Source organism: Lepisma saccharinum, chromosome 22 (genome assembly GCF_977018435.1).
Source record: "Lepisma saccharinum chromosome 22, izLepSacc3.1, whole genome shotgun sequence".
Lineage (NCBI taxonomy): Eukaryota > Metazoa > Arthropoda > Insecta > Zygentoma > Lepismatidae > Lepisma > Lepisma saccharinum.
The window spans coordinates 2052830-2079941 of record NC_139250.1 but is presented as its reverse complement, the minus strand read 5'-3'; the positions used below and the strand labels follow the sequence as shown (position 1 = coordinate 2079941).

General features: G+C 39.0%; 1 protein-coding gene across 1 annotated transcript in view; it reads right to left on the bottom strand.

Moving 5' to 3' along the window:
• Positions 1 to 3259: 3259 nt before the first annotated feature.
• The window catches only part of LOC146004588 (uncharacterized), a 39350-nt gene continuing 15497 nt past the window's right edge, over positions 3260 to 27112 (bottom strand). The window contains exons 3-6 of the mRNA XM_083143456.1: positions 22683 to 22817; positions 20668 to 20779; positions 8254 to 8374; positions 3260 to 3470 (exon numbers count right to left, since the gene is read on the bottom strand). Of these exons, the coding sequence (XP_082999582.1) occupies positions 3260 to 3470; positions 8254 to 8374; positions 20668 to 20779; positions 22683 to 22817 (579 nt within the window). The remainder of the gene's footprint in view (positions 3471 to 8253; positions 8375 to 20667; positions 20780 to 22682; positions 22818 to 27112) is intronic.

The following is a 27112-nucleotide window of genomic DNA, read 5'->3' as shown; positions in this document are numbered from 1 at the left end:
TAGACATAGAATCACTGAAATCGTTTATTCCAATCATACATATTTTGGCACAATAATACATATTTAACATATTTGGCAACGTTACTTCCGGTCTTTCTGTAAAATCTCCATTCGTTGTACTAAGAATTACTACCATTATCTCTTGGTGTCTCCATGAGTCGACAAAAACAGCAAGGAAAAAGAAAATATTTTCCCGTTGATCATGGAAGGGTTATCAATGGAAAACTTAAGTATTGGAAGACATCCACGTTTCAAACCTCTTATTATGGACCGCGGAACCTGTCAATTTGAAATAAACTATTTGAGATCATAAAGTTAACAATTCGCTCTTTGCGTGACTAGTCGTCCATTTTCTTCAGTTGACAGTTTCCCATGAATCTTTGCAGATGGCGCCGCTTCTGCTTCCGGTCGGCTGTCGTCCTTGCACGCTAACCTGAAAATAAGATAAAATTATATTTGTATCTCACAAATACACTATTATTGTTACTACCAACTGCAGGAGTCCCATTCCTCCCATTGTTATTTTTAAACACACTTTTATGTTTTCACATTAATGTACTGGTTTGATTTATTGATTTAGTTTATTTTACTTCGCTTTTCTGCCACTTTAGGTTAATTGCGAAGGTGAGGATGTGATTATATGATGAAATTAATGAAGGGACACTCACAGAAAACAGCCATGCCCAGGCCAAGATTCGAACCCGGGCACGAGCCATTCAGCGTCAACTTTGCACACAGTAGCGGCATGACTGGGAGCACAAGTCTGCGTTCGACTGTTGAAATCCGCAAGCGACACATGTCACTTCGGTGTGAATTCTCCCTTAGTGTTGATATAGTTGAACCACACTCAAAAGAGCCTGCGCAGACGTGCGTCTTCTGCGCATGGTGCCCCTGCGTGGAGGGGAGGGGCAGAGTGGATCACGCTTCCTTATGGCCTGTGTCGAATCGATGGAGGGGAAGTTGCATGAAGGATTTTGGCCGAAGGTTCTTTTGTTCGTGGTTGCTCTGTAGCTAGGACCTTCCCGATGGCATAGTGGTAACGTCGTCGCCTTGTAATCAAGGGGTCCCGGGTTCGGATTACATTTTAAACAGTAAGTCCAGTCCCGAGAGAGAGAGAGAGCATCTCTCACGCTCCTAGAAGTTAACAGGGTATATCACTTGCTATTGACTCATGCAAATTTATACGTGCGTTCTAAAAAATTCAAATTTCTAAATATATTTAGCATTTCTTTATCTTTTTATTTATTTATTTATTAGCTGATTACCCGATGTTGCCCAGGTATTTATTTATCCCAATCTCCTACAACGGCTGGAGGTTCGACGTGCTAACCACACGTCACCCCATTACCGGTTCAAGAACTCCGCACCTCTAGGTAGGATTGTGGGAGGGAGACTGGCAGCCGGGAGATAGACCCAGGCCCTTTCGAGGGCTGTCGAGCCCTGGGTTATTATTAAGGAGCGGAAGTTGATGAAATGTCATCTTTTTCCTCACATCTCGGACACGATGCCCATTAAATATACACAATATTACACTTCGTCTAGAACCCAAAAAAGGTAATTTTAAATTGCATTTTTTTTTGCCAATTTTCAGGTTTTAGGTCATTTCCCCCGATTTTCGACATTTTCCCGTCATTTTTCACAATATTCGGTGTATTGTTTCGTCATATTTTTTTACTTCTTTCATTTTGGTAATATTCTTGAGTCTTTTCACCAAGGTGAATTAATGCATTTTACACCAATTCATTCAGTGTATACGACCTTTTCATTAAATTGTTTTAAAATTTGGTGGCTTTCTTTTTAAAGCCAGGTTGCATTTTGTTTAATTACCTTTTAATTTCAATTTTTAACCTGAAACTAACAAATTTAATGGTCATTTTATGCATTTTTACGTCATTTTTTTTCATTTTTTAGTACATTCTATAGGTCATATACCTATATTTTTTAGGTCATCAACTTCCGCTCTCTAGTTATTATTCTATTAGACAAGAAAATAATGAATTCTAACTATAGTGTAAAATGTAACTAATTTTATTTACAGGTATTTAAAAGTATAAGTACAGTATACAAATTATAAAGTAAAATCTTTTACAAATTCACTATAATATTATTTTAAATCTAAACTTGATTATAAGCAACATTTTTAGTTTCACCTCCAGGAGCAAGAATAAATAAATTGAACTGCATTGGGAGTGTCACGATTCATCTTAGCGACCCCGAAAGCTATGGATTCCACACTAATATCGGTCGTTTTCGATTATTTTTACATGTCACCCCTTCCCACCCCCACCCCTAGGGGTGCCAGGGGTGGCTTACCCCCACAGTATTTCTTTGCAGATTGTAAGTCATATGTGTACCAAGTTTGGTTGAAATTGCTCAAGGCGTTCGAGAGTTATGCCGGAACAAACATACATACATATATACACGTACATACATCCATTTTTATATATATATACGAAGCTCGTAGATAGACTAGCTGATTATCCGGTGTTGCCCGGGTATTTATTTATCCCAATCTTCTATTAAACAGGAAAAAATTGAATTCTAACTATAGTGTAAAATGAATTTGGAGTTGAACGGCATTGGGAGTGTCACTATTCATCTTAGCGACCCCGAAAACTATGGATTCCACACTAATATAGGTCGTTTTACATGTCACCCCCTTATTAAGAAAACAGCAACCACAATTTAAGAGAACTGTGATTGTCAAGTAGAAATCACACTTTTCACCATCACTACACCGAAGTGAGACGCGACACGGGCCCAATCTAGCCTGTAGAAAGAGCTTTTACTGGACATGTGCAACCACCAGAGCGAGGCTACACAATGCACACCTTTGAGAGAACGGCCCAGTCCGAGGGACACGTGTAGCTTGCGGTGACTTTGGTACGAAAAGTTGCATTTATTTCTGGAGGTTCGTATCCAAATGACACGTGTCGCTTCGGTCTGAAGTTTCCTAAAAAGACTTTCACTGCAAAATACATATAGTTTTAAAAGGGCAACAAAATGAGATACTTAAAGTGGGGAGAAATATAACTAACGTTCTGACATAACCTGGCCTAAAAGTTACAGTTGAAATTGTATATTACGGAGCGGGGGTGGTCAGTGGTGTTGTTAGCCATCCCCTTGGTTTGTCTGGGTGTCTTGTCGCTTGTCACCAATCACTTGTCGCCTGTCACTTGTTACCTGTGGCCTGTTGCTTGTAACCTGTCTTGTCGCTTCAGTCTGAAATCTCCCTCATACTTACCTTCACTGGAGTATTCTAGCTTCTTCTTCCTGTTTCCTTCTCTTCCTCCTCTCGCGCTTCCCTCCTTCCCTCCTTGTCCCGTTCGTCGCCCGGAGGGGGGTCGGGGGTGGACGCCCGCCGCTCGCTCAGCTTGGTCTCCGCCGCCCTCAGCGCCGCCTCGCACGCGCACACGGCCGTCGGCGTCACTACGGGCTGCTTCTCGCACAGCTGGAGGCCAGGCGCCAGGCTGCGAGGCAAGAGAAAGCAAACTGTTACCACAGATATGTATGGGTGAGTTGAAACACAGTTATTTGGGATTGAAATTCAGCAGCTTACTGTCCGCAAGAAGTTCTTCTAGTCACCGCTGAGAGGCGTGACTGACACCAGCAAAAGGTCCTAGTGGCGCCTCTGAGCGGTGACTAGCAGAACTTTTTCCGGAACATAAATCTTCGCGAAGATAGTTTGCTACCGGAGTTCAATATCTGCCTATTACCCTTGTCTGTGCTGTTACTGTGAGCGACCATTCACCACTCATTGCACACCAGGGCTCCATTGACAATACGAAAGCCTTTATTTCCGTTAACATGGCGTTGTCTTTTTTGTCTCTGGTTATTAGCGCGACAAGATAACTACTGTTGGTTACTAGAGCAACAGGATAACTACTATTGAAATAATGGCCTGTGTTACAACACAATTGTTAATATCAACCATTTACATAAACATTAACTAGTATCAAACACATTTGACACGAGTCTTCTGGCATTTTCTTACATTTTAGAAATTTTAACAAACAGAAAGAGTGGATGGTAGTCTGCTACATAACCTCAATACTCTGTCTCAACATTTGCTTATTAAAAACATAATTTGTGCGAGGAGAGATATTTCTATATTTTTACTTTGTGTATGAACAGGAATTAGATTTATTGTTTGACTTGCTTGAAATTTGACTGCTGGGTTAATTTCAGAACAATCGTATCCACAAGATACGATAAATAGTAATAATTTACAAAGAAAAGTAAAAACTTAACCACAAGCCAGAGACGGAGAAGATATAATCTGTTAAGTCGCCTCGCGGCAGCAACGCATCTCCGAGTAGAGGAGAAGCATATATGAAAGCTATAATACAGGATGTTTCATAAATAATTGAGGGGTTACAAACATTTATTGCAAGTAAATTATTGAACTTACGTTAATGAAACCAATCCAGAATCATCGAGAAATGCAAACAGTTTGTGCGTGTATGTTTTGTTAAGCTGAGAGTTCATATCCCTGCCGCTAGGAGACACTCAAATCACCCACATCACTCACGGTGTTTTGTGCAGGGTTGTTAAAGGTTCAGGAGAGAAAATCAGCAAACGGGTTCTGGACCGTAAAGAACCTTTATATCTGTAACATAGGAATTTAAAGACGGTCCAGGAACCTTTTTCAATGTAACAATTCGCAACTTGTACCGAATTGAAATTGTGCGAGGAAAAAGGTTGCGGTTCTTCAGCGGAACCCAATAGAACCCATTAGAATCTATGGGATCCTGGATCTTTAAGAACCCTGGTTTTGTACAATGTTTTGATCCTCAAGATAACGGGGCCTTACACCGTGTGACTTCTTTTGTGGGGTTTTAAGAAACACAGTGTATTCGTCCCACTTATGCCGCGTGATATCGCAGCCCTAATGGCGATAGACTCTATCGACAGGCCCATGTTGATGTGAGTGTGGCAAGAACTCGACTATCGTGTTGATGCGTGCCGTGTTAGCCGTGATGCATACATTGAACATTTTTTGTAACCGTAAATGTTGTAAAAGAAAATCTAAAAATTAAACGAACCGGAATAGTCCGTTGCCATTTCTCGCTGGACCGGAACGGGAAGGGTACAAATATTCTAAATCCGGTCCACGCCGATCCTTCGAGCTCCCCAGCAACCACTTTCAGTGTCGAAAAAGCGTCATTTTCAATTAACAAGCCCAATATCCTTCCCGATGGCATTTGGTAACGTCGCTGCCTTGCAATCAAGGGGTCCCGGGTTTGATACCTGGTGGGGGCACGTAGTGATTCGCATACCACTTTAAATTTTTAAGTGCACTCTCGATTAGCCTATCTGTGCATAAAGTGGACTTAAAACAAAATTAAACCTAAACAGCCGACCTCTGTGGCGGAGTGGTTAGCGCACCGCGATACGACGCCAGGGTCCGAATCCCGGGCATGAGTGTCCTTTGTGAGTGTTCCTTCATCACATCATCAGTCATTCTCATCTTCGCGATTAGCCAAAGTGGCAGAAAAGCGAAGTAAAATACATGTCACAAGGTCCATTCCAAGTGAGAAGTCACTCGTTATCAAGGGGCAAACCACTCTGATGGCAGACAACATTTGAAGACTAAAATTGGTAAACGCTGTAAGTGCCACAATAATTCAAACACCGTTTTCCACGTTAAACTGTGAAATGTGCCATGCTTTATAATGTGGTAAACGTGAAATGTGGCTGGTAGCCCTCGAAGTAGTTCAAAGGGCATGTAAAGAGGTCACTAGTGTGAACGTTCTTTTGGGCTGATGTGCGGAACGATGCGATTTTCAAACACTTTCGCTTTTGGCACTTACAACGTTTACCACTTTTGATCCTCATTTGTATTTTGGGGATATGAAATCTCTCTCACAAGTAACAGTAGGTGAAATTTCAATGCCAAAGTTTGTTATAAGACCACTGTATACTCAGATAAGGTGATCTGGACTTGACCTACAGTTTAAAATTAGATCCGAACCACTGTAAAATGTGCATCCACAGGTGATCGAACCCGGGAACCTTGATTACAAGGCGACAGCATTACTTCTACGCCATCTTGGAGGCTTGAAATTTGTAATGATAAATTACCGTTACATTGCAATGAATAGTACTATTAAAATTGCAGTAAGAGTGCCATTAATCACTAAAATGTTTTTGTGCTAATACATATTCATTAATCGAAATTATGGCTATGTGTTTTGTTTGAGTGTGCAGGCTGAGCGCCCGCTGGAAGTGCCATCAGCCCCCCCTGGCACCGCCGTCAGCCCCCCTCCCCTGGCACCGCCGTCAGCCCACTCGATATTATGCAAAACTCTTTTCTGTAATTTGTTTGCAGTGAAGAGTAAAAATGTATACAGTAGATATTATTTTGCTCACAACTTTCGTGAAGGATAAATTCACAGAACATGAACAACAGCTAATACATTTGTTTATCTTATTTATAAGAAGAAGGATAAGTAGCGGCAAGTATTTAGAAGATTCTCTTCTCTAGAATCTAGAAAGTTCTTTCACAGGGCAGCTTCTTTATCTGTACGTTCGCTGCCCCTGTTGCGACCTCCCGTTTAGACAGAATTCTGTGACTTTGATGCAGAGGCGTGGCGTGCATGTAGCCGGTGTTACCGCAGGTAACAGCAAAATGTAAAGAATTAAAAAGTTGTTTCAATAAAATGACAACATTGTTAAATACGTTAATGTACCCCGTTGCCGTCGAGTAGATATTGCCTAGGACATTTTTTCTGCAGCCGACAGAAGCGAAGAGGGAGGCCGTTCCGCTACCCTGAAGAGGCAACAAGAGAGAAGAGGGCGCCAATGCAAGGAAAGAGCGGGGAAGGACTTTATGGGGTTATTCATATACCGGTTAAGGGGCCCTGTTGCCGTTCAGACCCACCGGAGCAGCCAGTGTTGTCACATCGGATTGGCGAAAAGAGCTAAATCCCGCCTAAATAGGAATACAATTTATGTGAAGCAACTCGAGGTAGACTGCAGAGCCAAGGCTGGATTGAACTACAACTGAGACCAGTTAGGTAATAGGTGGTGTGATTTAGACAAACCTTGCTCCAAAATACTAAGTTGGCAACAGTAGTACGTACAGTTGGGCTTCCCTTCCACAAAGGAGCGGAGTTCTGTCGTCTGCTCAGTGCTCACCACACAAACGTCAAACTGACCCGAGAAAAGTGTGGTTCTTCTTCTTCCCCTTCGCAGCTCATTGCAAAGAAACGGAGACAGATGAAGAATTGACAAGGGTCTACCACTATTCATTGGATTTTCGTGGTAATTGTCTCATGAGTGGTAGTTTTTTGTAGCTAAATCACTGTGCTGAATCACGAAGTGAACAAATATCTAGCTCGAAGAAATGTTTTCTTTACCGAAGGGGGGGGGGGGGTGTAATAACGTCTAGCAGGCATAAATGTCGTACTGATAGCCGGTAACACCTTTCAAAAAGTCACTCCACGCCACTGCTTTGATGTCATCATGCAAATTCCCTCCGCATGTGCGTCAAAGGTGAACAGCTCCCAAGTTTTCGGAACGAAGGGGGGGTTTCATTGCTTCCGCCGGGGGTGGAATGTACTGTAGGCATGATTGAATATTGTGTATTTTTTCTTGTGTGATATAAATATCTGTATCATCAAAAGTAGTATGGGGTGTGTAGTGAGGGATGTGTCAGTAGCAGTCAACACAACACTAACTTAATGACCCCCCCCCATCATTTACCTTCATTTAATACTGTTAAACTTTTGAAAATTCGACTTGGTTTACAAAGCCCAACCTGATAACCTGTGAGCCCCCCCTGGAGATCAATTCTAGCTACGGGTCTGTGAGTGTGCATTAATGGTTTTTACATTATTGTTACATTTTACTGAAGATATGTTGCTCATGTGCTACTAGAACTTCTGCACAATTAACAAGATTGTACATTGGGATGCACAAAAATTGCTCGGCAAATTGTCCTTGACTATTTTTATTTATTTTCTCTTGCATCCTACGTGTTTTAAGGGAATGGATTTTTACGTATGCTGGTGCAGAAATTATCAGAAGCTTGTCTGGCATATTGTTTCAATTATTGAAGATCTCATTGGGTAAAATAAAAAAGAATTAAAATGGTGATGGATAATTTACCTGATAAATTTGCCCACTCTACAATCTTGCCTCTTTAATTTTCTCATTAAAAGTCTCATGTCTTTTGATGTCATGTTTTCAACCAATTTTCTTTTACCAGGAGTGATTGATCCACCTTTACGTAAGCATCTTGGCACTCACCTTTGAACCATTCGATAGCTTTCCCGGCAGATGGCGCCACTGTCGTTGCATGGCGAAGTGAGCTTCAGTGCGCTACTTGGCGAATCTCCTTCCTGTGACAAGGGTGAGTGAGGACTTCTACCTGTAAATTAAATTTGTTAATAATATTTTTTTTTATAATTATAGGGAGTTAGAGGTGGCAGGGATTTATTTATTTGAGAGTGAGAATAATAATTATAATTGAAAATTAAAAATGATTATATCTTTATCAATTACACATGAATTTGTGCGTTTGTAATATAAAACTCAGTTACATGTTAGTGTAAAAAAATGTTTGTGTTCAACCAGCGCGAAGTACCACATTTAATGAACCTAACTGATTTGTTATGTTGATTACGGTGATATGTAACTACTAATTCCTTTATTTTAACACAAAGAAATGTTGTTTGTGATTTGTACTTTTGTATTATTGTGCATACGTTGTCAGACATTGTGCAGTTCGAAGTGTAAAGATCACGTATTTACTTTCACGTCAATCTAAATTAAAGTCAATGACTTCTTCAATAATATACATGTTCCAGTTATATAGCGTTGTGTGCTTCATGGTGAAATAAATATTGCGCCCGCCAATGAAATTTTACGACTTCACTCAATTTTGATTTTTCGCAAATATAATGCGGATTTTGTGGACAATTTTCTGCCCTTGTATTCAATGTAAACAATTGATGTTATATTCTTCCTCTGATTAATAATTCCATCAAAAACAGAAATATCTCTATGATTACTGCTATGTGTTTTTATAGTAACATACTAACATTCCCGGCAGGGTTTTATTTCGGGGGGGTCATCCTTTATCAGCACAGGCGTCGCCAGAAATATTTGTAGAGGGGGCAGGCCTCTGATAAAACTTGATTAGTACAAATGATAATGACAATAATAATTATTACCAGATTATAATTGTCATTTTACAATAATAACTATTATAAGTTATTAAAAATAAACCAATTTTAATCCAAATTTGTTGTTATTATTATTATATAAATGGAGGGACTTTGCTACTCGATCCACCGTATGAGTGAATGTCCAACGCAAGTGTTGACCATTATTTTTCTGACATTTTGTGCAGTTAGTATACGGAAATTTATTTCGCTAACAGTTATTGTATTTTGTTATTAACTTTTACACATTCCGTTAAAAAAGGTTTTAAAATTTAGGACCAAATTTTAATCATAAAATTTATATTGTGTGACCTCTCACAAGGAAAACTATAGATACATTTTGAGAGCTATGAATCCATTTATTCTTTGGATTAAATGGATATAAAAGTATAACCTGGTTCCTCTATTATACACTGAACTTTCTACGATGTAATTTTTTAATCTTGCTAAGTATATAAAATTAATTACCACTATACACGATTTAAATTAAATATTTATAGGATTTATTGGGGCTTCAGCCCCCTTAGCCCTCGCCCTGGCTACGTGCCAGATTCCCGGGTTGTAGACCAAGGAAGTGCATCTGGAATTGTAAGAAAAGAAATCTGTATAAAATAGAGGTAATCCGTCAACATCTTGACCTTCATCTAAATTTCATAATGTGTTTTGAGATTTTAATTTTTAAACCTTTTTCTTATTTATTCACTTCCCAAATGTATATTCGAGAAAAGTATTTTATAAAGTATATAGTATTTTAAAGCGTTGAAGTCTCCTTATTATCTAATATACAACGCGAACGAAGTTTCAGAGACATCTCTCCGCCAAATTGAGAAGTACTTGCGCTAACGCAAACGAACTGAAACATGCCTAGTTGTTAGCGACATCTGTTGTCGAATTCGCGAATTACCTTCTAAGCGAATCCTACATAGATCTTACCTGGCTATCAGAAAGCATTTGACTGAACGAACGCATTCCGACGAACCAAAAACAACGATTATTAAATTTCAATTATCAATTGGTATGTCGCTGGAAGGAATTGGAAAAAATAAAATAATTCATCCATGTTATGTGTAGATCTTACGTTATATTTATTGTTATTATTCTCTGTAATTAGTGGTTATTTTATGGCATAGTTAGATGATTATGTTGTCAATACAAACTTTTTTTTTCTGAAAAAGTATTTCAACGAGTGTTTTATCGACTCCTGTGCTGTTGAAAGAAATTATTTTTGGGTTGGTTCGTGTGCTCTCTGGTTCGGTAGACATTCATTTATCGACACATTCCCAATACCCCCAAATTGTTCCCTTCACTCCCCAAAATCTTTCACAAGAGCCTAATTTATGGTCATTTTCGCACAAACCCTCAAGCGAGCTTATATTTTTTCCCCCGAAGTTGCCCAAGCAAAATTTGTTGGAATATTTGAAGGAATAGTACTGATACAAGCATAAAATTAAATACCACTGTGGCAGAATCTTATCGAACTTTCACCGTGTTTTTCAAAGAATAGGCGCAAAACGTGTTCAAATTCGCGAGAAACTCTAAGAAATCACATGAAATAGTAAATTTACATAATTTTTGGATCGTTAAAATTGAGACGATGCATTTCAAAATGGTTTCAGTTACATTTATTAGCTTAACGTGAAAACCTGGCTACGCCCCATTGACAATATATTTCACACCGATCTTACCTGCGTACACAAGAGGGTATTCAGTGACATCATTACAGCAGACTATGTATTCGCAACTCCGAAATAGTTTTCCGATATTGAATTAGTGAAATATATTTTACAGACTTTATAAATATCAATAAAAGATTCAGATGTGAACAAGGCTTACATTTCCGCCATCTCGGTTTTAACGGAGCCTGGATGGAAGTTAAGAAGCAGTGGATTAACTTATTTCGTACAGGAGGCCGATGCCTTTACAGCGCACCCTTTCTTCCTAGCCTAAGGGGGAAAATCTATATTTCTCCTATTCTAAATAATCCCTATCCTTCTTCTAAAGTTGACTTTAGATTAGAGCTTCGATTTTTCGTCCCTCTCCCACATCTTTGAAAGCCCTGGAACGACCGTATACCATATGTGTTTTAAAAGTGCATAGTGATTGCTATATTTCGTTCCAACTGTGCAATTTACCGGTATTTAAGGGGAGGAGATACAGTTACGCACCAATTGTGCATTTCTTTCAATATCGCCCGAATGGCCACTGCTACTAAACAAATCCCTGGGTGTATCCAAGAGTATGAATTTCTCACCATCTTGCAAGTGGAAGCGTTTTTTTTTTTTAATGTTGATTATTAAGCTGGACAAGATGTTTGAAAAATATGAATAATAATCCCATGTATTCCTTATGGGGAATCAACTTCAACATCAAGTTACGGCTAATCAATAGTGTTGCTCACGGGACGGGACATGTCCCGTCTCGTCTCGTGTCTCGTCTCGTTTTCGAGACGAGACACGAGACGGGACAAACCTTTTGAAATTCGAGACGGGACGAGACGGAATGCCTGTCTCGTCTCGTTTTCGAGACGAGACACGAGACGAGACGGGACGGCTTTTGAAAAGTCTCGTCTCGTCTCGAATGTCTCGAAAAAATAAAAGCAAAATATTTAATCTGTTGCAAATACTTGTTTGCTTGGAATAAAGTATTTCAATTAGAAACGTTGATAAGCGTGTATTAAGTCAAGAGAATACTATTCTAGAGAGAGTAATGATTGAAAACTTAAACTTATTTTCATTACTCTTTCGAAACACAGCGTTACTACCCATTTTTTTTTTCAATTTATTCCAGGTTAATAATTTTATGTTACGATGGCACTCCAGATACTAAAACAATTCTAAATAACATCAAGTAAAAGGGCAGGTAGAGAAGGTGGAAGGAGGGGCCAAACGATCGTGGAGTACCTGATTCCCTGATTTATCTTGTAAACATAGTCTCAGCTCTATAGGTTGGAAAAATAAACGGACCGACGGATATTATTTAATTTTTATATCAAAGGGTGTACAGAAGTGAATGTTATTAGTAAGTAGGAAAAACATTGTATTGTATAAGTATTTATTACTCATCTCGTGTGCGAGCCATCGGCTGTGCGCACTACATATATTCTTATTGCATAACTATGATTCGCTACAGACTACACTATCTGTTACATTCCGTATAGATGTTAACATAGCAGTTCTGGTAAATTAGCACTTTTTCCTCTTCCTTGTCCCGTCTCTTTACAGCACTTCTTTTCCCCCTAAATGTTTTAACACCCCCCCCCCCTTTATCCAATAGTTCCATGCTCCTTTGCACTACAATTGATTCGAACACTCTTTCCAAGGTTATGTTGTGTAGCTTCTCCTCCTGCAGAACGCGCGTGTCCTGACATAAGAATACATGTTCTGGCCTATCATAACCATTGCGTAATACGCATTTATATCTCCCTTCCTCGTTTCTTACTGTCTTGTGTCTCCATCCCCCCAGCCTCATCCATGTCAACCACTTTCTTGCCACCATGATCACCTTCTTGATGTACGCTACTTGTCCCCATTCCCGGAACTCCCCTTCTTTGGAGTTCGAGCGATCTCTTAGTTTCACATTCCGCTATTATTTCCTGCCTATCTATATCCTCTAATCTTTGTTTCACTAATTGCAATGTCCCCTGGTCGACGTGTCCCCCCTCCCATATCCATGCCAGTCCAATTTCGTATAGCTAGTTTGCCTCTGATCTCTTTCGCCCACGTTCCCATTTCCTGCTATTGTACCCGTTGCATCAGCGCTTGCCATTTTACCGAGTTCTCCCTTCTCGATATTAATGTCGCCCAGTATTTAACCCTCTCAACATATCCCACGTATGCTCTTTGACCAGTCCAAGTTCCCGTAGTACGTCGCAGTTTGCAGTGCCCATGCTGATATGCAAAGATCTCTTGTAAAATGTGCATCGGATTCTGTTTAGTACATCGCCCCCCTTTGCTCCCCATATCTCCCTCCCGTGCCCTATTGACCCTATTAATAATGTACGATACAGTTTTTCCACAAAATGTATATCATATTTCTCCAATTTCCATACTGTCCGCATTATTTCGTTTGTTATTGCCCCAGTCTTTCCTTGTACCGTTTGCATATGTCTTGTCCATGTCCGTGCCATAGTGAAAACTAGTCCCAAGTATTTTATTCTTTTTACCCTTTCCAATTCTTGCCCTCTGAAAGTCCACCTTTCGTCTTTTCCATATACATATCCGTTTTTGAACACCATAATTTTTGTTTTTGTGAGATTTACTTGCAGTTTGGATTCTCTGCTGTATTTTTCCAACCCGTCCAGAGCCCTTTGTAGGCCGGCATCTGTATCCGAGATCAGAACCATATCATCTGCGAACAGGAGCGTCGGTACCCTTGTCATCCCCACCTTGGGGGTGTCGGCTTGTTCACTCTCTATATACGCCACTATATAATATATATAGAGAGTGAAGAGCAGGGGTGACAGAACACATCCTTGCTTTACCTCCGCTTCCGATTTTCGTTTCTCTGCCACTTGACACCGTACACAGAATTCTACCTTCGAGTATTGTAGGAAACATATCAGTACAAATTGATGAGGAGTTGTTGGGAAAGTTATTAGGGAGTCCAAGATATTAGCAAGACTAAGAGAAGGGGATAATTAGGGACAAATAATCTTGCATTATCCCACTCCGAGCAGCTGAGAGCTAAAGAGAAGGAGAAAATACAGGAAATATGGAAAGAACTAATTTGGTGATTTTAGTGTTTACAGGGAACCATGACAAGATTTAAACAGATGATTATTTGCGCGGGTTGCAAAATTATTAGAATGTTATGGAAATTTCGGAAATGTCTTTGTTGAGAAAATTCTTGTTCTTTCCCTCAGGCATTCCACAGGTGGTTCGATTCGATTTTTATTTAAGGAATATACTATTCGTTGGATTGTAATAAGGAAATACTGAGGCTGAAATAGAATAGATTTCAAGTGAAGGAAGATAATTAAGTTCTGTATAATTGTCGTAGGAGCAAACTTTGTTCTATGAGGGGACTCCCCGATGGTAAAGTGATAGCGTCGTCGCCTTGTAATCAAGGGGTCCCGGGTATGATACCCGGTGAAGGCATATAATGATTTGGATCCCACTTTAAACTGTGGGTCCAGTCCCGATTAGCCTTGCTGTAAATCAGATGAACGAATGTTGTATCTGTTCTTTTTATTCTGTGAATTTAGCCAAGTTTTTGAGCTGTCTACATTTTCACTCGTTATCAAACAAATTTCACAAAGTAGTTTTTATAAAACTTCAGAGGGAAGCTGACGGCAATGCCAGGAGGGAGGGAGGCGGGAGCTCAGCGAACACCCTGCCTGGTTACGGCCAGGGTGTATTTCGAGACTATTTTTCGCCGCTCACCACTGACAGAGGTTTCGCTTTGAACAATGGACACCGTTGCTTCAGGGGCGAGGTTGACCTGCAGTAACGGGTAAGTGCCATAAATCCAGACCTAGGAATGAAGGTTGATGCAAGGGAGGGGCAATAAAAATTCTGTAATTTGCTTTGCTTGCCGACAGGAAGTTTTGCAAGAACAATAATACGAGGGACACATTGGATCCTTTTCAGCTGCTAGGAAAAGCTGAGAGAAATGGCATACGGCAGACTTTGAATGAAAGAAGGACGGTGAACCCCTTGTAAGATAAACAAGTCCTTTGTATTATTCGCCGACACGCAAGCTTCCATTTCGAAGCTGAGGCTATCAACAGCGAAGTTATTGAAGGGTTGGAAGCAGTGACGAAGCCAAAGGGGGGGGGGGTGGCAGGGGGGCGCCACAAGTCAGACACTTCGCCCCCCCTGTGCCCCCCAACTGAAGTTAATTAAATATCGAATAATAAGAGAGTTCATTTATAAGAGTATGACGATTTTCACCTTTTCAAAGTGGTGTATTCTGTTTAATATCACTTTCCTGCTTATAATACCAACTTGACTAAATTTGTTTTAGTATATATACGAAAGTGTGTGTGTGACTTTCGTTCAAGATTCCAGCACTGACCTGGGCATAGGTGATTTCTCATTCATGTATGTCCTGTAATCGTCGAGATTAATTTTAAGTTTTAACCAGTTTTAAGAACTGGGAAAAAGACTTTGAATGTGGATGGTTTTAAAACATATTTTGAGGACCACAAAACATCATCTGTAGTACGGGCAAATTATTCTAATCGTGGGTCGTTAGTGACAACGCTAATTAGTAAAAGACATTTAAAGTTGGTTCAAGATTTGGTTGGTTTATTGATTTGGTGTTTTAAGTCCACTTTATGCACAGTATGGCTAATCGGGACTGGACCTACAGTTTAAAGTGCCTCCACTGGGTATCGAACCCAGGACCAAAGGTGATCGGAGAAAAACCGACACTACATGTCAGTTGTTGTGGATGCATCGCGGTTTCTTACTATTCAAGGACTTGATTTTCGAGATGATGAGGCTGAAGCAAATCTTACCAAAGGGAATTTCTTCGATACTCTTGAAGTAAATTTCAAAATGAGGGGATATTATTCGGAAATGTATTGAACTTGAACCTTAAAATGCAAATTACACTTAAAATTCGATTCAAAACACATTGCAGGCAGGTTCGCTCTTTCTCGTACATATCAAAGTCGAAGAACTTCTTCCCACGAACTCCATAGGTGCCTGTAATTGTGTAGCACAGACATACGTTGGAGTGGTAGAGTAAGAATAAGTAATGCCAGGGTCAGAATATTTCTTGAATTATGAGATAACTGTAACCTTTTTCAGATTTTTATCCTGTGATAACATTTCCCTGAATTGCGAAACACAAATTTTGCCCAAAACTCTTCTGCGTTACGAAGATGGCACTGAAGTATTCCACTTAATGGATTTCTTTGAAATCCTAGGAAAATATAAATTGGCATTTCACAAGGTTCACACTCTAGTTGTATTCTCTGTAACAATTCCAGTTTCCAATGCAGCGTGTGAATGTGAAAGAACAGTTTCGTCCTTAAAATCTTTGAAAAGGCTTGCTCGAAACAGGATGCTAGATGCAAACTGCCTCATATGGCTGTCCTTGATATTGAGAAGAAATGTCAAGTCCTGGACGTACCAAAGGTGGGCAATGTGTTCTCCAAAACACATAGAGCAGAATTCTCCTGCACGAGAATTGCACTTCACTAAGTGACTTTCATTGTTTCTAATACTTAAGAAGATTACTTTCTTCCAACGTCACGTTCATTTTGCAAGAAAATTAAACTCTTCGAAACATTTTCTCGTCATTTATATTATTATCTTATAACTTGAATATTTATATCAGTAGTTTCATCTCATGAAAGACGATGAATTATAAAATTATGAATGTCTTCCAATACTGAAATAGGCCACTGGAGACAACGCAACTTACGAATAAAAAAAAATTAATGCCTTTATTAAATAGAATCATATGGAGATAAACTCGTAATCAAGAAGTAAATTTAGGTAGTAAACGTCCACTCTAAACAAGGGACAAACACAAAACAGCATGCATGGATATAATAATAATAATTATTATTATAACTATTATATATATCTATATCTATATATCTATATATATATATATATATATATATATATTTGTGTAGCGTTGCCACCTTCCGCCCCCCCCCCCCGTCACATTTCCCGTCACTGGTTGGAAGTAAATTTATTAGGACGAGTAAAGTAACATTAGCTGTTGACAGTGTTGCACTAAAGGACGTGATATGTGCTACTGTTTGAATAAATGATAGAAAATTTAAGCAAAAATTTATAATTGTTGAGACTTGAGAGTTGTTTCCGCCATTTGATTGTAGGAAGAGGTTTTCTGAGAGAGAGTGGGATTGTTTTACACGTACATGAGAAAGGGTGGTTGTTTAAAGATAGAGAAGTATTTTGCACGTTTTTTAAAAGTTCAGATAAAACGAGAATTTAGCCTTACTGTTATAAAAAGAGATAACGCAGTACAGGGAAAGAATAACTCTTCACATTTCTCGCACTTGGTGGGATGCAACACACATGCACAAGAGTATGGCAGGAAGTCTATGAACGAGGATGAAAAGGGATATGTGAAATTTGACTTACCTGCGGGTGAATTAGTGGATTCTAATATTTTTAACGTTGATATTGTATTTCTTTTAGTCCACTTTGATTTACAAATAGACTAAATTGCGAACCGACCTTCAGTTTAAAGTGCGATCCGGTTCAATTTGTGCCTCCATTGGGTATCGAACGCGAGGACCCTTAATTACAAGACCTCGGCGTTATTACTACGCCATCGGTGAGGCATCCAATTTACACAAATAGGTTGATTCCAATAACACGTTATATGCATAATCTGATAATGATGCACTTTTCGTGCATCTAAACATATTTTTTCAACTATAGCATGTCTAAAAAAGTTATTGAAGTTTGGATTTTCATTTCATGGATTTCATGGATTTCAGACACGGGTCTGAAAATGTGCGATATAAAATAAATGCAGGTTTGCCTTCCATACGTGGTGGTTTTGTCAAGTTTCTTCGCTTCGTGAAACAGACACTTTTGCAGGAACGGCTTCTTGCATCCGCCTGGGGTCTTGCTCTAGCTTAACAAAAAATATACTATTTGTTTAGCATAATGGAGGGTTACTTATTCCTGCCGAACAAGGATTCTATTGCGACCATACGGCTTTGCATGACAGTATCAATGAAGATTTATGTACAGAAATATTAATTAGGAACTTTTTTTTCGTCAACTGGATTTAACATCCTTTTTTTTTATTCAGCAAATATTAAATTCATCACCTTTTTTGTCATTAATTTCCTTGCCATGACAGCTGTTTTTATGCAAATTTTGGCGTACTTAACTACACATAAGCTAGATATTAGCTAATATTCGTGCTGTTATATTACTATTCTTGTACCGTCTTTGTAACATTTCATGTATTAATTTAAGCATTTTGTTGAGTGTTAATGTTAATGTTATTATCATTTTTTCTGAAACACTTGGCTCGAACACCCTCCCCCGACATATATTTCTAGATGTGTGCCTGCCGAAGGATAAATTTTGTCAAGCGGTGGTGGTATCGGGCTTAGAGGCTAAAGGAAAAACAAACAAGTATGTGCGTCAAAAGCTGAACATAAGAAACAGCACAATATCACAAAGAAACACTTTATGAAACTTATGTCATAGAAGGAGATGTTAACAATATTAAGAACAAAAAATACTTTTTATTTGTAATATACTAAGTAACTTCTTGCAATTTTGAATAGTCTTTTGTGTTCGTACTACACATTTAAAATCTTGTTTGTTGCTCCCTGCGCCAAGCTTAGAATTTAAAGAAAAAATGTAAATTTTGATAGTGCACGGAAGTTCGACATTCAGAAAGAAAGAAGGTCTAGTGGAAAACACTTGAAGACTTCCAAAAGGTATAGCAGTAATGAAAAAGAGCACTCACTTATGTACGATGCATAGACAGTTGTATGGAAGCGAGAAAAAACACAAGGTAGATTTCATAAGATATCTAGCAATCAGTAACCAAGAAACTGCATTTTTAACATTAATGTCCTCATGATTAACGAACCTTTTTTATTCTCACCACGCAATGGGTAAAATATTTGGAGCTTTATCCCACTTTCCGGAAAAATATTGTGTTTCTGCTATTTTTGACTTTCGTTGGCATGATATCCCGGATCACTTTTACGAGACGAGACGAGACAAAACGAGACGGGACGAGACGAGACGGGAGAGAACCCTTCGAGACGGGACACGAGACGGGACAAACGAATATTTTCGAGACGAGACACGAGACGAGACAGCACTTTCACGAGACGGGACGAGACAGACCAAAGTCTCGTCTCGTCTCGTCTCGTCTCGTGGGCAACACTACTAATCAAATGGAAGTTTCGACTTTTCTACTGGTAAAATCCATCTTCAAACTGCTCTCTTCCCGTTGATATATTTTTCTATTCCATCGCAAGTATCAAATGATACTCGTATATGATCAATGCTGTTCTCCTTGCCTCCTGGCAGTGTTGCCAAACCTGATGCGCATAAAAGAACTAAATTTCACCTTAAATGGAGTTAAAACTGACTTTCAAGGAGTTAGATTTACGAAGGCTTAATAAAGTACCTCCTAGGGTAATGTTAGTTGTCAAAGGGGTGGGAGCACTGCTATTATCGTTAACTCTAAATTGATGACAATTTATTCTGTTTTCAACATCTAGATCCGGCGGCATTGCCCATCTCAATAATCCACCGATGGTCATATGTAATCGAAAATAAAGAATTTCCTGATAACAATATTTTGTCAATTTTACGTCATACACGGTGCTATAAAGAAGTAGCTGGGGAGATAAGAGGGAATGCGGCGACGCAGCCAATATAACAATATCACGTCACGTGCAAAATGTATAATTATGACAAAAGTTGGTCTATGTTGGCCGGAACCAGTGATGGCATCATAGTGGGGCACGGGGTTGGGCGTCCCAGTTCACAGCCGAAGCACTAAAGAGCCAGATCTGGCTCCAAGAGAGCTAAGTTGGCACACTGCCACGGACGGAAGAGCTTGGAAAGAGTCCCGTGGAGACTACCATGCCCTTAAGAAATTAAAATAAGGCTCAAGGGAAGATCGCTCCTAACATTCACCTCCCTTCGACCCGTGGCAATTGCCCCCTAAACTACTACCTTGCCATGGGGCTTAAGATGCAACAACGTTTGTTGGATTTAATTCGAAATTATTTATTAATGGGGCATTACACTGTCACAGCTGGAACACGTGGCCTACATTTTTTTATATTAAAGTAACTATTCTACTGATAGCTGAGCAACGTTTTCCTTACAGCTTCTGGGAAATCAAATATGAAACTTAGCACTGTTGATTAAACATAACTACCCTTAAAATACTCTCCCAGATTTGTAGCTGTAAGTGGACAATTTTCAGTCACGGGTGGGACAGAGGAGACACTGCCTCTTTCTTAATAAGACATTTATTTAAATTTCTATGAATTGTCAAATGATGAAAAATAAATTATTTAAGACAAAGAGAACAGGTAATTTACCTTTGAATATTCTAGTAGAGTTGAGGGGGAATTGCAACAGTTAAAGGAGAAATTAATTGTTTTTTGGTGTCACGGGAGGGACACAATACAAAACACAAGTAAAACAAAAAGTTAAAATAAACGAACAATATGCAAGATACCTTCTAACTTAATTATGTATAATACTTGAATTTTTGTCCAAAATTCAAATTTAGATTGTTCACTCCCAAGATAGGATAAAGTTACAACATTGCATTTAATTTCAAAAATTGAAGTTAGGCGCACTTTCACATGAAATGCCCCTAATATGAGAAGGATAAAATAGGGCCCTCAGCGGACGCCCTAAAAGGCTTCAGGGTTCTGTGATCGCCCACCCTTAATCCGCCCTTGAAGTTAGGAGGAACGTCAAAGCTCTCTTCGTTTCAACGATCAATCCTGTCTTTTAAATTTAACTGAGTTTGGGCGAACCGGCCACAAATCTATAAAGGCACTCACCCAGCAGGAGCGGAGGGGCCCCCAGCCCCAGGTACCTCATCCTCCAGGCGTCCTGGAGAAGCTGGAGTCTAGCTTGCTTCCGCCATTTTGCCCTGCGGTTCTGGAACCACACCTGCCAAGTGGAAGCATTGATTGAAATTTATAACCTCAACACTAGCATTATAATAATAACCTATGGGTAACAGCCCGTGAGGGCCATTGCCTACCTACCGACTGCCGGCCTCTCTCCCAACCAGTTACGTGTGGTCAGCACGACGAACCCCCATTCGTAACAATAACTTTAGTTAACCTTTTAATTAACCAATTGCTACTCAAGTAGTATAATGTATGTTCTGGACATCTGAATAGGTCACACAAAATATACAGTTGATTTGAAAAATGTGTATGTTAAATTCAGTTAAATCAATTAAGTAAACAATCAATTATATAACAAACGTTCTTTCTTCATTATATACTATACATTGCATTACTTACGTACTACAGAGCATTCCCTGACATTCGCTACGAGACTCGGCGGCAAGCGGCCTGGCATCAGCGCTTCTCTTTCCCGGTTAACAGGGTCCGCGACAGTCGCTAGAGTCGGCTATTAAAATTAGTTTTCATATTGTGTAATAACCTTGACTACAGGTGGTGTTGAAAATGATGTCCCTCTGCTGCAACACATTCCTGGCATCTCCGAAGGAAATTGCATTTACACGTGCAAGTTCGTCTACTGTAATTCTCCCGATTTCTCGTACAATACTCTCTTTTAACTCAAGGATGGTGTGCGGATTATCTTTGTATACTTTATTTTTTTTAGATTTCCCCACTTTTCTTTCCACTTTTATTCAGAACTGACCCTGTTACTCTAAACGTTTTTACGAGGTTTAATATAGTGGTCCTATGTGGAACGGGAACGCCAGGAAATTTCGTTGCAAAACGTCGTCGCACTTCTACACAATTCCTCTTTCCGAAGTAACACTCGACAAGATAAATCCTTTGTTGTAATGTAAACTTCAACACACGGACACGACACAACACAACTTCCGAGGGAGTATTATACTGGCGTCAGTCTGCAACGTCACCAGAAAGGGAAAGAGAGCGAAAAAAACAAAACAGACTGTAGCGTGCGACTGTCGCGGACCCCGTTCACCGGGAAAGACAAGCGCTGACGCCGGGCCGCTTGCCGCCGAGTCTCGTAACGAATGTCAGGGAATGTTCTGTATATATTGCATTGCCATTTATTTTTCTTTAACAATTGTTAGGCAAGTTGTTACTCGTACACTTTTTTTATTGTTTTAATGTTAAGCAAGTAGTTATAATTTGTACTCTTTTTTTTTTTAACATAATCATGATATAATGTTACATATAATTTTTCAGTGTAATGTTTCTGCAGTGAATACGTATTCTGTGACTCTCTTACTCTTCCATAAACTTCTGCATACCTTTGAACTCAAGTAAGAAATAAATACAAATTTAACATGAATGATCAGACCCGTTGAGGGTCACAGAGCAGGTTGTGCGGGGATGTTACGCTTATGGGGAAAATAAGGTACGACCGGATAATGTCCCTCGGATGCCAAATTTCGTGTGGGGTGTTTTTAGCTCAATTGGGGCCCATCTGCGAAATGACTTGCTTTTCTCTCTTAAAAAAAAAAAACAACGAGAACCCCTATACGCCTTCATGGCGTGGTGCTATGCACAGGGGAACACTTTACCTTTTTTTACCTTTACCTGATTTTTTAATAGAAAATGTAATGAAAATTTCCATATGGGAACTCCCACCCCCCCCCCAAAAAAAAACACTGAATTTTAAAAGAAAACCTTATTTTTGGACCAGGTTACGGACCTATTACAACATGGTCCAATTTCGGCACCGAAAAGAAACAATACTGAACTTGAACCGTATTTAAAATTGTGAGAGAAAAACGTTCCGGTCCCTGTTACCGAAAACAATAGAATTTATAATTCCTGAACCTTTAACAACCCTGGCCTTAACTTTAAGGGTTCCGAGTTCGAATCCCGAAGGGACGTACCTGCACTCTGGCCTCCGAGAGGTTTATCCTGAGGGCGACCTCCTCCCTGAGGAAGACGTCCGGGTAGTGGGTCTTCTGGAACAGGGACTCCAACTCCTGCAACTGCTGAGGCGTGAAGGTCGTTCTGTTTCTTCGCTTCAACGAGAGACGCACACGTGAACATATGAACGGTTGAAACAGGGATACAAACAACTAAAAATAAATCAGGACCCAGCCCCCCGTTTTTTTTTACACAAATGCCGGTTAAAAAGCCATGAATCTAGCTATGAAATATGACCTTACAACCTTACAATTTTCTTTACATTGATTCTCTAACTACAAAAACAGCTTTTCGCCCTACATGAATTAATATACAGTTATATAAAATGTAATATTAAAAAAATATATAATTGAAAATATAACAAATAGAATAAAATAAACATTTTTGCAGGAGACAATGAGGTAGATGAGGCACGTTGTCAGTATTCATAGATTAATGTCCTAATATGTAATGTAATAAATTCTTGCACCGTAGTGGCCTTCTTAAAGATGGCTCAACTTGTAACAGCATGAATATGGCCGACTCTACCATATTGCTGCAGATTTTAAAATTCACCTATAGCAACCGTGCAAATATTTACTACCGCATGTTTATTGTTCTGATTAATGATACACATGATACAGAAAGTACACAAACATTAAAGAGCACATATTTTACCCGATATTTTTTAAAGAAAAGGTAATGAAAATTTCCATATGGGAACTCCCCCCCACCAAGAAAAACCCACTGAATTTGAAAATTCAGGCGCCAGGTGAAAGATTTTAGGCGCCATTCCCGGTTTGAAGATACCAGAAGCTACTTACTTCGTGAACAAGTTTATTTATGTATTTATTTATTTCAGAAATTCAACGCAACAGATATATTACCCATTTATGGCGTTCATTATACAATATTTTTGTGATAACATTATTGAATTGCCCAGATCAATGTAGTGAATATAATAATCTAGGAAGCCAAACAGACATTTTTTGAAAATATGGACCGTTTTAGAAGAAAGTATGTAAGTCTCATAACCAATGTAATTTTTCTATTTTATTATTTTTGTTGTATTATGTTATTATTTTTGTCCTTATGTTCCATAAAATCGTTCCAATGTAAAATGGCTAACGCTGTATTTGGAATCTTCTATTAAATAAATAAATAAAGTATATAGACAGAAAACATTTAACAAACATAGAAGTCTTAGGTTCTATCGTAATTTATGTAATTTTAGTATATTCCTTTTCAAAATTGCGATCGGGCAAAATAAGTCCATACTGTTTTCACTTTTGATGGTATCATTAAATGTTTTACGCATATTCCAAATTGGGGATATTGCCAGAGCGTTGGTTTTATCTGTCAAACATGGGATTGCAGATTTTTTTTTATTGGGAGTGATTTTCAGTTGTTGTTTTAAATGCACTTTATGCACAGATGGTCTAATCAGGACTGGGCCTACAGTTTAAAGTGGGATCCGAACCACTGTGCAATTTGTCTCCACCGGGAAACGAACCGAGGACCCGTTCGTTACAAAGCGACGACATTATAACTACGCCATCGGGGAGGCCTTCTAAGGAGTCAGATCATTGGTAACATTGGAACAACAATAATTGAGGACTGAAAGTGGTAAACGTTGTAAGTGCCAAAACCGAAAGTGTTGGGAAATCGCATCGTTCAGCACATCATCCCGTAAGAACGTTCACACTAGTGACCTCTTGACACGCCCTTTGAACTACTTAGAGGGCTACCAGCCACATTTCACGTTTTCCACATTATAAAGCATGGCACATTTCACAGTTTAACGTGGAAAACGTGGAAATAGTTTTAAATATAGCTTTTCACATAAACCTATGAGTAAAATTTTCCTCTAACTTTTGAAGCCTTTTCTTGAACGAAATGTGTAAAAGTTAATAATGGATCGAGTAGCAAAGTTTGCCCATTTATATAAATAATTATTAAACATTTGGAATAAAATTGGGTTATTTTCATTCCTTTGTAATATTTATTCTTGTATCATAACAATTATAGCCGTAGTAATATTTGAAGACTAAAATTGGTAAACGCTGTAATTGCCACAATAATTCAAACACCGTTTTCTACTTTAAACTGTGAAATGTGCCATGCTTTATAATGTGGTAAACGTGAAATGTGGCTGGTAGCCCTCTAAGTAGTTCAAAGGAGTGTAAAGAGGTCACTAGTGTGAACGTTCTTACGGGATGATGTGCTGAACGATGCGATTTCCCAACACTTTCGCTTTTGGCACTTACAACGTTTACTATTTTTAATCCTCAAATCACAGCGGGACCTTAGCTGTTAAATCAGCTGTACACCAAATGTACTAAGAATTGAATCCTGCATGTTTTCTTCAATCAAAGACGTATTTAGGGGGATGGGGATCCGCCCTCCCCCCCAAAAAGACTTACGAAGTTCTAAGTACAAGTAATTATGAAAATATACTTGTTTAGCCTTTGTTGTACAGTGGGATCCATGAGTATTACCGTGCAAATTGTTCATGACTATTTTCATTAATTTCTTCTCTTCCATCCTATGTGTTTTTAAGCCATTTTTATGTATGTTGGTGAAGAAGTTGTCAACAGCTTGTTTTGAGTTTTCTTTTCGATCTTGAAGCTCTTATTGGGTCAAATAAATTGCACGAACATGGTGATGGAAAATTTGCACGGTAATACTCATGGATACGACTGTACAGGGTGTATTAATAAAGTAAACAACTTATAAACTTGTAAACACGGTCATTGTGGCGCTGGTGTAGTGTTAAAGAAAATGGCGATTTTCACAGGTCCCCAGACCTTACACCCCTAGACTTCTGCATTTGGGGCTTTGTGATAGACAAAGTCTATGTGCCACCCATGCCACAGAATGTGCAACAGCTAATGTAGAGGATAAGAAACGCCTTTCCTTTGGTGGATGAGAGTTTCTGGGAAAAGTGTGGCAGCCATTTGTAGTCATTCATAGAAACTTGAAGTGTTGCTGAAGAAGATGTTAGAGAGAGTGGAAAGGACAAGAGAGAAAGAGAAGAGAAGAAGGAATTAGAATGAAGGAAAAAGAGCGTGAGATAAAGAGTCCAACCACATTCTAGATGGAAGTATATATGTTTAGCCTTTTAGGTGAAAGTACAGTTGACAAGGGAAAGCCACCAGCTAGAATGTTCCAGAACAACTTTCTAATAGTCTGGAGGGGAGTAATGTTTGTGTATATATATCGTCCTGTTTTGTACCTTGTTACATTTGTACTTGGTGCAGAGTCTGAAGAAGACCTTGCTAGAAGGTTGAAACGTTACGTTTAGTTTATGTTTTATAATAAAATAAAGTTTTTCATATCATGTGTTACGTACCCAATAGGACCAAGTAATGTAAATAGTTTGCCAAAGAAGAATAGAGATGGCAGCACCAGGCGTGCAAGGTTAAGAATTGGCATAATATATGTGAATAACTTTATAAATAAGAACAAAGCAAATTGGAAAGATGAAAAACAATAGAATATATTATAAGAAGACAAAGAATAAATATGAAAGAAGTAAATTAATATATATTTTTTATAAATCAAATCAGTGATCACATGTAAGTTAATATGAAAATTAAGGAAGTCAAAGCACTGATACAAGTTTGTGTCTTTGAACAGATATTGCATCTGTTTGGTTGATTTACCATTCCCGTCGCGGAAATTTTGTTTACATCAGTGGCGAGCGCGTTCCGATCGACGCCCCACAGCACTTTTTGGTTGCGCAGTTTAACTGTAGCACCTACTTGGATGCGCATGTCAATCGGCTGCACCAAGTATACACTCTGTTGTACCTAGTTAGTGGTGGCGCGTTCCAATTCCAGCCAAGGGAGGATATTAGTATTATTCCCAAAGCTTGGAGGAAAAAGTTGGAAAAGGATAAAGGCATTCGTTAAATAGTCAAAACCTAAATTGAAATCCAGAGGGAAGTTTACAAAGAAGATAAGAAGGAAGTCCCGATCCAGAACGTCCATTGAGAAGGAAGTCCATATCTTCCATATTAAGAAGGAAGTCTAGATCCAGACCGTCCATTGAGAAGGAAGTTCCGATCCAGGCCGTCCATCAAGAAGGAAGTCCCGACCCAGAACGTCCATTAAGAGGGAAGTCCAGACCGCCCATTGAGAAGGAAGTCCCGATCCAGATCTGCCCACTACGAAGGAAGTACATATAGAAGAATATCCAAATAAAGAAAATAAATAATAAAAAGAATATTGAGATGAAAATTGACTGTAACGAGAAAATTATAGAAGAATGTAGCTTATCATGTAAAATTCTTACTCCATGTATCCTGTGTTTAAATAATATATTCGTTTAAACGTCTCCATTGGAAGGCATCCTGTCTGGTTTCGTTGTCTACAAAGAACCCTACCCTGTAGATAAGCTAGCTGAGTTT